Source organism: Beauveria bassiana, assembly GCF_000280675.1.
Source record: "Beauveria bassiana ARSEF 2860 unplaced genomic scaffold BBA_S00013, whole genome shotgun sequence".
In the NCBI taxonomy this organism is placed as follows: domain Eukaryota; kingdom Fungi; phylum Ascomycota; class Sordariomycetes; order Hypocreales; family Cordycipitaceae; genus Beauveria; species Beauveria bassiana.
The window spans coordinates 362,097-375,318 of NW_007930848.1; the positions used below are offsets into that span (position 1 = coordinate 362,097).

At 53.9% G+C, this 13,222-nt stretch overlaps 5 protein-coding genes across 5 annotated transcripts; 3 read left to right on the forward strand and 2 right to left on the reverse strand.

Annotated features, from left to right (window-relative positions):
• Positions 1-242: 242 nt before the first annotated feature.
• BBA_05227 (peptide methionine sulfoxide reductase) lies at positions 243-941 on the forward strand (the record flags this gene model as incomplete). Its single annotated transcript, XM_008600324.1, has 2 exons — positions 243-525; positions 592-941. 2 exons carry the CDS (start codon positions 243-245, stop codon positions 939-941), a joined length of 633 nt encoding a protein of 210 aa, XP_008598546.1.
• Positions 942-1,497: 556 nt separating this feature from the next.
• BBA_05228 (bax Inhibitor family protein) lies at positions 1,498-2,632 on the reverse strand (the record flags this gene model as incomplete). Its single annotated transcript, XM_008600325.1, has 2 exons — positions 1,498-1,981; positions 2,049-2,632. The coding sequence occupies 2 exons, from the start codon at positions 2,630-2,632 to the stop codon at positions 1,498-1,500; spliced, it is 1,068 nt and encodes a 355-aa protein (XP_008598547.1).
• A 437-nt stretch (positions 2,633-3,069) lies between these two features.
• On the forward strand, positions 3,070-4,193 carry BBA_05229 (SET domain-containing protein; the record flags this gene model as incomplete). Its single annotated transcript, XM_008600326.1, has 2 exons — positions 3,070-3,189; positions 3,243-4,193. 2 exons carry the CDS (start codon positions 3,070-3,072, stop codon positions 4,191-4,193), a joined length of 1,071 nt encoding a protein of 356 aa, XP_008598548.1.
• A 1,254-nt stretch (positions 4,194-5,447) lies between these two features.
• Positions 5,448-6,683, forward strand: BBA_05230 (ankyrin repeat protein; the record flags this gene model as incomplete). Its single annotated transcript, XM_008600327.1, has 2 exons — positions 5,448-5,612; positions 5,667-6,683. The coding sequence occupies 2 exons, from the start codon at positions 5,448-5,450 to the stop codon at positions 6,681-6,683; spliced, it is 1,182 nt and encodes a 393-aa protein (XP_008598549.1).
• Positions 6,684-7,011: 328 nt separating this feature from the next.
• Positions 7,012-9,951, reverse strand: BBA_05231 (cyclic nucleotide-binding domain-containing protein; the record flags this gene model as incomplete). The annotated part of the gene is made up of 1 exon (XM_008600328.1): positions 7,012-9,951. The coding sequence occupies one exon, from the start codon at positions 9,949-9,951 to the stop codon at positions 7,012-7,014; it is 2,940 nt and encodes a 979-aa protein (XP_008598550.1).
• Between the last annotated feature and the right edge of the window lie 3,271 nt (positions 9,952-13,222).

The window sequence follows — 13,222 nt, forward strand, 5'->3', positions numbered from 1 at the left end:
ACCTTTTTGAATTCCATTCCCTCCATCTGAGCCAATATATTAATCCAACAGTTTTGCCTTTTTTTTTGCTCTCGACCTTTATTTTTCTTTCTTCCACGCACAACGTACATTATTCCAAGACCCCGCCATTCTACATCACGCCATTGCTGGATCCATTTGTCAGGAACCAGTTTCCCCCACCACCAAAAACCTCACTTCTTCTTTGCTACAGAACTTTTTTTTTTTTTCCTCTTTCCTCCAGCATGCCGTTTACGTCCTTTATCAACCGCTTTTTCACTCGCTCCTTTGCCTTGTCGTCGCCCAAAATGTCCATTGCACCCGAAGGCGCCAACGGCGCCGCCACCTCGGCCGCCCTCCCCGACGGCGCACAGCTCTGCACCGTCGCGGCCGGCTGCTTCTGGGGCACCGAGCATCTCTACCGCCGCCACTTTGCCGGCAAGGGCCTCCTCGACGCCAAAGTCGGCTACATTGGCGGCGACCTGAGCGATCCGAGCTACCGTGCCGTCTGCGGCGGCAAAACTGGGCGTACGCTTCTTCTCTCCCCCCCCTGCTCTCTTCTCCTTGCACACCCCGGCTGACATGAAATCGCAGACGCCGAAGCCGCGCAGCTCACCTTTGACCCCAAACAAGTCTCCTACCGCCAGCTCCTCGAGTTCTTCTACCGCTTCCACGACCCCACGACCCTCAACGCCCAAGGGCCCGACACCGGCCCGCAGTACCGCTCCGCCATTTACTTCCACGACGCCGAGCAGGAGCGCGTCGCGCGCGAGGTCACGGCCCAGGCCAACGCCCAGTGGTGGAAGGGCGGCATCGTCACCGAGATTGCCCCCGCCGGCAAGTGGTGGACGGCCGAGGAGTACCACCAGCTGTACCTCGACAACAACCCGGCCGGCTACGAGTGCCCCAGCCATTACCTGCGCCCGTTTAAGCCGCTCGAGTGACTGCCTGCGGCGGCGCACGGCGGAGACGACGACGACGATGGCGGCGGCGGCGTCAGGAATAAGCTGTAAAAATTTTTGGGGGGTGGGGGGAAGAGATGTAGGTTCGTTGAGGGGCGCTGGGCAGAGATGCCGTATCGGTTCACCTGAAATTTACGACGACGATTTGTTCATGAAAAATATATATCCTGTACTTAATGACACCATGACCAATGCATCTCCAATTCTTCAAATACTTCTCATTGTATTATCCGCCAGCTTGACTTTGGGAAAATCATCACGTCGGCCATACTCGTCTCTATCGCGCAGACAATCTACCGTTCACAATCACACACAATCCAAAGGTCATTCGAAAAGTTCGGGTTTCCTCTTTTTTATTTAACTGGTATAATCTAGTTCTACAATAAGGAAATATCAAAAATGTCCGGTCTTAAAAAAAACACAAGAGTCGCAACATCTGCAAAGAATGAGTGGAAAGTCGTCGTCCTTGCGTCCATTCGCCTCTCAATTCCCCGCCCATTGCCACTCTCTAACCACTCCCTCCTCCTTGCGTCCCTATTTACTTGCGACGCTGGTTTGTCGACAGGATCTGCACCATGCGAATGAAAATGTTTAGAAAATCCAGCTCAAACGCAATACTCTCATTCACGGGATCGCGCTTCATGTAGCCGGCCTGGGCCAGACGCGCGTGGTGCAGTACCTTTTGCACATCGTAGAGGGTGAAGCCGCCAAAGACGGCGAGGCCACCGTACAGCCAAATGTTCTCGGTAAAGGCGAGCGTGCGAACGGCCGTAACGGGAAGCAGGAGCGGGGCGAAGCCCGAGGCGGCGACAATGGCGGCGCCGGCGAGCAGGGGACCGCCAATGTATAGGTACTTCTCCTGCTTGGCAGTGGCGCCGACAATGGCGATGGAGCCCATCATGGCAACAGTGTAGAGGCCGGCGCGGGCGAGCAGGGCGCCGGGGAGAAAAGCGAGCATCGGGGCGACGAAAGCGGCCTGAGTGGCGTTGAAGGCAGTCCAGAGGGCGTACTTGGGGACGTAGCTGTAGGTATGCGGTTAGCATTTGCGTTTGGTCAAAAACATGGAGCGTGTTTGCTGTCAAAACTCACTTATCGGGGCTAATGGAACGCGTGCCAATCATGGTGGCAAAGCTCAGCGCCAGACCACCCAGGCCAACTACCCATGGGTTCGTCGTCATGATGCGGTATACGAAGCCCGACTGCACCATCTGCCGGGCCGTCAGTGCAATAATGCCGACACCCAGACCCGTGTGCAGAAAGGTGTTGTTGAGGTACTCACGCTCGTAAACGGGCATGCCGCCGTCCTCGCGCGTCTCCCGGTTAAACACCACGTTGATTGCCATGAGTGTGCCGCCAAAGATGGCGCCGCCGATCAGCACCTTGCGGTAGCCGCTGCCGCTCATCGTCGTCGATGAGGCCGCTTGCTGGTACTGTCCGCGATTTTGGCTGTAGAATCGAGTTCCGGGTTGTCGAAAGGCATTGCGCGTCATTGTCGGCGTCGCGAGGCGGGACACGATGGCCTGCTGCTGCTTCTTGGCAGCCGCTTGGTGGAAGCCGCGGGCGGGGAAACCGGCAGCAGAGGAGCGCAGGATTGAGGTGCTGCTCCTGGTAATCTCGGGTAGACGCTGCGCGAGGCGCGCAGGTCCTTGCCGAATACTAAACGTAAACGACATGATTGTGTGTTGTGTATGTGTGATGAGTTTGGTGTCTTTGTCGCTGCGATGCAAGGTTGCAAGGATGACGATGCGGGTGGAGGTGGAATTTAATTTAGGTAGGTAGTTTTGGTCCGGGGCCAAGCTGTCGTCTTTGCACGGGCAACTTTGCCCACTGTAGCTTACCTATTGAGCGCTGTGGCAAAGGCTGGGAGGAAGATTCGACCCCGTTCCACTGCACGTGACCCGGACTTAAGGATTGCTGCGTGCCGCAAAGCTGTTGGCCTGACTCCACCGGCTGTTGTCATTACTCATTTCAATCAGTATTAGCAAGCAAGCAATTGGCGTGGCGCACATAATCTGACCCATCGCTGCCATATGTACCAGGCTTTCTAGCTAGAGAAAAGGTCTGAAAAAGTCCGACAGCTATATTCCTTTCGCGGCTTTTCTGAGTCGAAATGGATCCAATACATTCGTTGCTCGAATGGGCTACTTCCAAAGGCGTTTCAATCCGCGGCATTCAACCGCAAACGAAAACGAATTGCGGCATTGGAATGACAGCGACCAAGAACCTCAAGGTACTGATCGTGAAGCATCACTGCTGTAAGATTGTAGGCTGATTAAGCAGTAGAAAGGTGATGTTTTATTGACGGTACCTACTCGTGCCATGAGGGGCTTGGGCACGGTACCGGCAGCCATTCGTGCCAGATTACCTCAGGAAATGTCAATACATGGTCTCTTGGCCGCCGACTTTGTTCTCAACCCACCAGCAGAAAGCTGGATAAAGGTGACTCCAACTATCGACGAGTTCAACTCCATACCTTTTTTCTGGCCTCCAGAGGCCCAGAGGCTTCTTCCAGGCACGGCTAGACGCCTTTTAGAGAAGCAGCAAAGCAATTTTGGCCGAGATTGGAAGCATCTTCAAAGCGCTTATCCTTACGTCCCATCGGAAGACTACATGCATGCTTGGTTCGTTGTGAGCAGCAGAGCGTTTTATCAGGAGACGCAGCAGACACTTCTCTATCCTTGGCACGATCGCCTAGCGATGCTGCCTGTTGCCGATTTATTCAATCATGCGTCCGTGGGATGCAAAGTGTCTTATTGTGCTGAGAGCTACGACATTGTGGCAGACCGCGAGTATGGGACAGGTGACGAGGTCTGCACATGTTACGGCGAACATTCGAATGATTTTTTGCTGGCCGAGTACGGGTTCTTATTGCAAAATAACACAAACGATCGATTTGATCCCGACGATTTGATTTCTTCAGAATTGAGCCCCGAAGAGACTGCGCTGCTCAAGCAATTGAAGACTCTCGCTGCCTTGGACCAGCTTTGTGTACCTGCAACTTCAGATAAAGGACGTGTTGAGAGTACACCTGGAGCGATTGATAATGTGTTACTACAGAAACTTCTGGCCAAGTTTCTGGAGGAGATCAAAGGGTGTCGCCAAAAGGTGTTAGCTTTGGACGACGGCAAAAAAGGATATCGACAACTTCTTCTACAGCGCTGGGATCAGATAGACGAACTCGTTCGAAGAGCCATTCCACTGAGTCTCCCTAGCAGTGGACCTGAATCGACTTGATACTTCAGACCTTGAAAGACGGTTATTCCACGAGTACAACAGCTTTTCAGGGTTATTCTATTCTCGCCCTCCGTCGTCGTCTTACCTGAGGCGATCAAATCTCCCAGGCTATTATCAGTATTTTGCCGATGTACAAGATAACTCTGGCCTTGCTATCCAGTTTCTCCTTACAGCAGAGGAATCGCTCGTTGTTGCGGCCGTAATAGAATTGGAACGTTGCGGACCGGAGGCTACAATAGGCCAGGTGCAAAAACACGATGGCGCTCTACTAAGTTTACTGGTTGAAATACGGCAACACATCTACAAACACATGCTGGGCAGCCGCTGCTGGTACACGGCGGAGCCAAAGACCTGGAGACGACATACGTTCTGTCGCGCGTTGGGGGATCCGAGTGGGTTCTACTTCCCATTTGGAGAAGCTGACACACTGCTGAGAGTCAATAAGCAAGTTCGCCACGAAGCGTTGCCTGTGGCATATCAAGGAACGGCCATGCATGCAGTCGATATAGACGGTGCAACAGCTTTGCTCATGGCCATAGGCCGTATTGGCCGCGACAATATGACAAGCTTTCAGCTCGGCTGGGAGAGCTACGCCGATACCCAACTTAATTGTTCCAAGCCGGAAATTCCGGAGAAGGTGCATATGATATTGCCCAAGCTACATGTCTCCACATGTATCTACCTCCTAAAGCAATGCCCAAGACTGGCAAACTTGTCTCTGACGTTCAACAATTTCTTCACGGAAGATATACCTTTGCCAGCGTTCCAATCTGACCCAGGGATCAGGTTGTGCTGTTTGATTCAGAACCTTAAGCGACTGAGCATTACAGACTCAGCCGGCGAGGCATTGGACGGCGAAGCTGCCACGAAATGGTTAAAGGAAGAAATACTTGTCACACTATTGCAATTCGAATTCCTCATCAGGCGAGTGTTCCAAGAATTCAGAACGGTCTGTGCAATGTCAAGCATTGTGTTACCGGTCTTGGCTCCGCCGCCCCGAGTTGACAGTCTCTGGGAGTAAGGTATCCAACGCTACCAGTAGATCCGAATGAGCCAGACAAGTACGGGCATGCACCGTTCACTGGGCGATTACAGACAATACAATCACCCGGTTGCTCGTGAAAAATGGAGCTCTAGTCGACTGCAAGTCAAATGGAGATGAAACACCATTGCTGTGGAGTGCACTAGCAGGTCAAGTCGAGGTGGTGACAACGCTCCATGATCTGGGTGCTTCTTCAATTGCGTCAAATCGTCATGGATTCACAGCACTGCATCACGCCGCCTATACAGGCCACCTGGAAGGTTTCCAGACAGCTCCTTCACTACGGGGCCGACTGCAACATCAAGGACAGAGATGGGTGGACAGCACTGCAAGCTGCCATAGTCTGTGGAAAGCGTGAATTGGTCGACTTGCTCAAGGTAGTTACTCGGGATGGGGAGAACACCTTGCAACTGGTATCACAGGCTCTGTAGAATACAGATGTGTCGCACCTGATGCAAGAAATGGCCTCGAGAAAGGCTACCAGAAGCGTTGTCGTTTCCGGGCTACGAAACGTCATCAACAGCGGCTGGACTTCCCGTCTTTTGGTCTTGCTCGAGGACGGCGCCGACATTGACGCCATTGACGAAGTCGGAGGGTCGACTGCCCTCACGCATGCCGCGTGGCTAAAGGCGGACGCCATGGTGCCTCTGCTACTCGACCACGGAGCAGACGTCAACCTCCGCGACCTAGACGACCGCACGGCGCTGCACTGGGCCGCCGAGGGCACATATGCTGATCTGGTCGAGGTCCTGCTGGATCGCGGCGCCGACGTGAATGCCCGAGACTTTCACGGCCGAAGCGTACTGCACTGGTTCGCCATCCAAGGCTGCGCGGAGACGGTGCCCTTGCTACTCCGGAGCGGCGCAAGCGTCGACATGCAGGATCACTGCGGCCAGACGGCGCTCCACTGGGCCGTTGCCAGCGGTCACGCCGCCACTGCCCGGCGGCTCCTCAAGCACAATGCTTCCGCCGCGCTGCCCACCAACGACGGCTCCACCGCCTTGCATATCGCCGCATACATTGGCTACCTGAAAATGGTTCATTTGCTGCTACGCGACAAGGAGCGCAGAGAGCGGCGCGCCGCCGCGACCTCGGCGGCGGCGGACCTCGGAGTGGCGGTCGACCTGGCCGCCACGGATGCCAACGGATTCACGGCCCAGACCGTTGCCGAGCTCGCAGGCTATTGGGAAGTTGCCGACGTGCTCAGAGAGGCGGCAGGCGCTGCGGCTGCGGCTGCGGCTGCGGCTGACTGCAACGGAAGCTGCCCCGGCCCGGCACAGGACAATTTTCATCGGCCGAAACCCCGGCTCCGGGTCAGTACTGACCCTGAATCCGACTATGCACAGACGAAAGACGGTATAAGCACTGTTGGCATACGCTTGATGAGCGATGATGTGCAGCTCTGGCTTTATGAGCGATCCAAGCTTGTATCTTCGGATGGGGCTTAATCTGCTAGTGCTTTAGATCAGATCAATCCTCCCCTTACGGCACACAAGAAATGTGTACAATATGCATCTTGTTTTTGGCTTTAGAGGACATGTGTCTGCTCCGCAACTCTATAATCCTCACACTGCAACTTGAATAGGATCAATGTTCCCAGCAGAGTGTACAATTTAATGCAGATTACTCAACACCTTTATCATCCGAAACAGTTTCATAAAATCATAATTATTGTATCCAATCGGTTCCCGTCCTCTACAAAAAAAGTACAGCTGTTTGGGTATCATCTCCAATTCCTTCTCCAGAACCATTTGTGCGCTGCGATTGTCACGTTGCCTATCTCAGCCCAACAGGTCCCTTTTCCAGGACAAACTTCACAGGTTGTCTACGTCGTCTTGTCATTCCTCCTAGCCCCGAGCGCCGTGCGAAGCTTGACGTGCTGGTGAGCTTATCAACACTCATCACCTTGGGTCCGAAGCTCGGCGGACTGAAGCTCGTGCCGTCCTCTTCGTCCGAGGACCACCCACTCTGCAGTTGAGCTGCTGAGCTCCAATGCATGGGACCACCGCTTCGGAGCCAATCCTCCAGGTTCCGACATTGGCTCACGTCAAGCCAGCTCAGCCAAGTACATTCCCTAACTAAGACTTCCACTCCTTTTCCAGTTACTCGTACACACCCCCGCACACTCAAGCCTTCCAGTTCTGGTAGGTGCAGTGCAATCGTCTGCAAGCTGGCGTCACTGACTGCGCTGCCGCAGAATGCTAGGCGCAACTCTCGCAGCTTGGGTAATCCCAGAGCCACCACTTCAGTGGCTGTATCCGACAACGCGCAGCAGAATGAGAGATCAAGGTGTGTCAGGCTCTTGGCGGCATTGACCAGCGCAACAACTGCATGATCGGACAAATATGTACAATCGGCCAGGCAGAGATGCGTCAATTTTTCAAACTTGTACTGCGCCCAAGACTGAAATCCCGCGTCTGTAATGGATGTACATCGTGTGAGTGAAAGTGAACGTATCCGGTCCGAGGCGTGTGCAGCCAGGTGTGCCATCGATCGGTCAGTAATATGTTTACAGTAAGACAGGTTCAATGTGTCAAGCTTGGGGCACCCAATCACGGTACCTGGCGGAGGAGGGTTCTCGTTGACCGTTTCAGCATGATGGCGTGGCCTCGGCTTCTTGCTCGAATGTGTCACCACCCTCTTCTGCACTGTTGGTGAATGCTCCGGAACCACCCAGCCAACCACACGCCCCAAAAGGTTATCGCCGACTTTGCGACAGTTGCTCCAGTCCACTTCCTGCAGCTCCTTGGCGTTCTCGCTCATATCCAAGATCTGGCTGGCTGATACATCCCATACTGATCGCATCTTCCAGGAGCGCACATTTTTTCCGCAACTTTTCCACAGAGCTGAAAACCCAGCATCACTAATGTGGAAGCAATTGCTGAGGTCAACCGTCCTGGCTCTGGTGCCAATAAAAGGTGCCAAAACTTGCGTAAGAACTTGGTCCGTGACGTGCCGGTTGTAACTGCACAAGTCCACATTTCTGCATACATCCTGATGCGTCGTAATGATCCGCTGCCACTGGCTGTTTACAATGCGAAGTCTAAGCAGTTGAACAACGTCAAAGTACGCAAATATGCGGACTAGAATGGCGTCAGAGAGCACGGGGCCTGTTGAACCCGGTGTCGGGCGTGAACCTCTTCTTGCACGCTTTGCAGGCACATCAGAATCGAGTGAGGTCTGTGAAAAGGCAATTTTGAGGGTAGTTCCGTCTGGCGAAGGGAGACCGCTGTTCAACCTGCTAGAGTGATCGGGTGGTGGAACAGGCGGTGCCAAAGAGTGCCTTCTTCTGTTGCGCATATTTTCCATGTTGACGCTCAAGAAGGGATCTGGGTCCTTGGGCTCCATGCGATCGAGATCGTCTTTGCTGGGTGAGGCCACCTGGGATGGATTTGTCAACGTGAGGTGTGACGGTTGTGACTTTGAAGGCGTAGGTGGCGTAGGGGGGGCGGAGTGGGTTGGGCGAAGCTCATCGTCAGCGTCAGTCATGTCAATATCGTCTCCTTTCCCGCTCAATCTCGTTCGGGCTGTTTGTTCGACCTGCGCCCTTACATGTGCGGGGCATCGGCGCCACAGCTCATCCAATGTGTTGCCTGGGATCATCAAGCATTCCACTGTAGTAATTGATCGCACAGTGGCGGTTCTTTCTCGCGAGAGACCTAGGCTGGAAACCTCGCCAAAGTATTGACCTGCCCTGAGCCGGGGTCGCTTGGGAATACGCATGCTCTTGTTCGATGAGTCTTTGGCAGAGTGGTGAATAACTTCTGCCTCTCCTTGAACGATGAAGAAGATCTCGCTACCGGAAGTTCCTTGCTCAACAATATCCCTAAACGGCGGATACATTTTGGGTTGGGCACTGAGACCGAGAAAATGGAGGATTTCGGGAGGAAGGTTAGAAAAGAGTGGGAGTTCACGCAGAGTGTGACGAATATTGACATATCCGCTACCAATGGCACTCCCGACGGCCGGGTCTTCAATGATACCTGGACTGGGAGATTTGCGCTTTTTGGAGTTGACAACGGCACCATCTTTGAGAACGCCACTGTCACCTCGCGAGACTTCGCCTGGGCCCGCCGTGCGTGCACCGACATCGCCAGTGTGAGAATTTGATAAGAACTTGCCTTCTTGTCGCTTCTTCTTCAACAAAGTTAGGCGCTCCTGGGCTTCTTCGCGGATAGCTTGCTCCATCTGCGGGAACTTGGGCATGATGGTTTGCAGATCCTCCTTTTTCAATATGAGAAGCAGGCACTTTGTCCTGGCGACAATGGTAGCTGTTCTGGGAACGTCCATGAGAACGCCAATTTCGCCAAAGAAGGCGCCGGATTTGAGTTCAGCATAAACTGCCTCGCCATCGCGCGAGGTAACGGCGACGACCCCGCGGACGAGCCAGTACATGGCCTTTGCGTCGTCTCCTTCGTTGACGACGTGGTCATTTGCAGCTTGAACCTGAGGTTTCAAGTGGTTGCCAATTTCAACGAGGAAATCTTCGGGTGCAGATTGAAAGAGTGGAAATGAGCGCAGGCGATCAACCAAGTCGAGGGGCATGTCGCGGATGGTGGATGCCGTGAGGGGCGAGGGCCGTATGGGCCGTGCTGGGTTTGTCTCGACATTGAAGGAACGGATGAGGGAGGAGGGATCGCCTGGCGCAGTTTGAGGCTGATGGTGAGCCAAGGCTCGAAATGGCGAGGACGAACCGGACGAGCGATTTCGTCGCATTATGGCAGCGGGATAAGATGCGACAAAGGGCTTGCGACCGGGTTCCTGCGCTAGAGCTTGAGGGCTCGGGTGCGCACAGTGGCGCCTGCGGGCCGTTTGCTTGGAACAAAGACTCGTATGCAATCAAGGCGTTGACAGATGCTTGTGGCACCGTGGTTGCGTGGGTTGCTGCAGCGTCTATTTTGGGGAGCTCAGACAACTAGGAGTCTAGTTGTGGCGGGTCGCGCATGCTCCGTCGAGTGCTCGTTCCGCCGAGTGTGATGTAGAATCGAGGATCCGGGTCGAGGTCGAGTGGTGCAATCGGCGGCCGAGCTCGAGACAAGAGCACCTATGCGCACCGATTTAGGACGGGATAGCGGAAGTGAATCGCGTGGACCAGCTAGCGGGCGCGCGACCGGGGATCAGAGGTATCGAATCGAAGGTGATGGATTGATGGAGCTCAATGCCCTGCGCGATGACACGGCAGGAAGAAAAGGTCGGATTGCTGGCGAAAGTGGTCGGGCGCAGTAATGCGGGTGTGTCGCGTGCGATATAAGTCAAGGCTGTCTGTCGTCTGCTGGCAAACCAGGATTAGCTTGGGGCACGCGAGGGCAGGCAGAGGAAGCTTGCTCGACGGTAGCACTGACCGGTGGTGTGGCTTACCTGGCGAGAGGCACCGCAAGAGCCGATGGTGGGTGACAAGGCTGCGTTTGTCGACGAAGAGTGCAGGCGTTGCCGCACAAGTATTTAGGATACCAAGCGCAATGGAGAAATTGGCGGGGGCTGAAATTCGGAGAGACTGAATATGTGCGAGAAGCTCGAAAAGGTAACAAGTAGGTATCGGCGTGTGCGGATGGATGAGGGGTGTTTGCGTCAGCGCCAGAAGAAGGTGAAGAGCAGAGTGGACAGGCAGGCTTGGATTCGGGATCGTCAGCCAGTCCGGGGCTGATTTGACATTGAAAAGTTGGGGTGGTGCGTGAGATGTGTGCAGGTCGCAGGCGAACTAGGTAGGCAAGGGAATAATGCTGCTTGACTGGTGAGAGCGAGGCCGGATAGTGCACCGTGGGGCGGAGGAGGAGGAGGCGTGGCGGCGGCAGGGCGTTGGGGTCGTTGGTGCTTGGGCGACTACCTAATTAAGAGAAGAGTGTTGGTGATGGCAGTGAGTGATGATTTGCAACACGAAGCTGCATATAAAGGAGGCGGTTGTCCGGATCGAAAAGTCGTAACAAGTTCAAACCTGGCGGGGATGGAAACGCGAGAGAGAGCAGCGCCTGTTTCTTTTGCTTCTCAGACCCTGGAGTGGCAGGTGGCAGTTGACAGATGCAGAGAAGCTGCCTACCTACAATCTACCTACCTTAGCTTGTGAGGGGTGGCCGGCGGGTGCCTCTAATTATTTCGGGGAACAGGGTGGAGGAGCTACTGGTGTTTTATTACTGGTACGGAGCTGGCCCAATTCTACCTTTAAGCGCGCATTAAATTCTGCCAAAGTTAAAAAAAAAATAATAAAAAAAAAGGAAAGAAAGAAAGAAAGAAAGAAAGAAAAAAAAAATCGACAATGACTCTGGTAGCATTCAGCGTGATGAATTGAGGCACATTGAGGCCGCTCGAAAGTGGCTGTCTGTCGGCGTGGTAAACAATTGCACCAGGCTTGCTGAGACTTTGAGTACTGAAAAGGTACCTGCAGCCTAATAATAGTGAATTCAGCAGTCTACTGGCCGGTTTTGCGACCTCTGATGCAGGCAAGACGGGCCTGTTGTTTTTAGTTCTGTTTTTAATTTTACCTTTTTTTTTTTTCATCTCACTTTGTCCAGCAAATAGACGTTTAGATCTGTAGAGATGCCTTTCTTCCAAGGCTGCCAGCCACAACGCACCAGTACATGTCTTCCTCTGCCGCATCGCCAAACCCCCCTCAATCAAGTCCGTCCCTCCCTTGCTCCGTCTCCCCGCCTCCACCGTAATCAATACCCACCCACCAGCTTTCTCCCTCTTCAACCCCGTCCGCCGAGAACAATTCGGGGAGAAACGTGAAACGCACTTGCTCGCATCGTCATTATTGACGCCGAGACCCTTACTCGCGCGCGCACATCGTCTAACGGCATGGCACAGGCGGACTTTGCATAATACCCGATTTGCACAGGCTTGCACGCCTAGGATCCACGCTGACGAGAGATGCGGAGCCAAACGCAAATCTCTTGCCATTAGACACGACCATGATTTGATGCTCAACATTCATCTCAACGTCCTCTTCAAACATACACTACACTATACTACGTTACACCCTCAAGCGTCTATCTGTCCAACCTGCATGACACACGCCCGACTCGGTAGCCTTGCATTACAACACATGCGTCGGCACTGCCCTCCCTACATCCCACATCCTACATCCCTACAAGTCGCTCTCCGGTACGAGTCTGCGACGAAACACAAGATCAAGCAACAGCCATACCCCAAGCACCCCCGACTTTGGCTCACAGCTCTGCATTAGCATCCCGGGGCCGCGTATCACGGTGCGTCACTCCAAAAGAAGCTTTTGCTGAACGAGATTTAGGAAAAAAAAAAAAAAAAGGCAAATCCCCCCCCTGATTCCAGCTAGCCCTCCCGTTCGCAAATAAAGCACAGGGCGCTCCCTGTCCTCGACGCCCTTGGCTGCACCCCTGCCGGAGAAGCCTGGTGGAACACGCCTGGAAGACCCGTCCCGCCTTGCCGGGTTTAGGTAGGGCCCTTGCCGCATTCTTTTTCTCGCGTCGGGGTCCTTGACCCAATCGATTTACGCCGGCCAAGCCTTGTGTGGGATTTGTTGGCGAAGATTAATAAATGAAAGTAAAAGATGACACAGGAAATCGGCCCATCTACTGGTACTGGTGATTTTGCCAACGTCCCTCGTCCTTGTTCGCCTAACTATGCTATTCTGTTATTCTGGTGCCCGACACCAAAATCCCCTCAATCCGACGGCTCCAGTGAGCGGGTTCGGGCATCTCAAGCGCCCACCTCAACGTGGCCGACTCAGAGGAAGGGCGACGCCGCCGCCAAAACACGGCCCAAAGGCCTCCAAAACGAAAGGCAATTGTGTTCGCCGCGAGTCCAGGGGGCCGGTTCATTAAACCGTTATGCATATCATGGGCCGATCGGCAACCAATCGGAAGAGACATGGCTTGGGTTTCCGGTGACTTTTCCACACTGTTCATGACTGGTGCACCTATAATTTACGCCGCATATAACGGTGCCGGCTTGACTAAAGTTTCTCTGGCGGCAGACCTTATTTGCTTGTTGTCGTAAGCAGCTCTGATGAGGG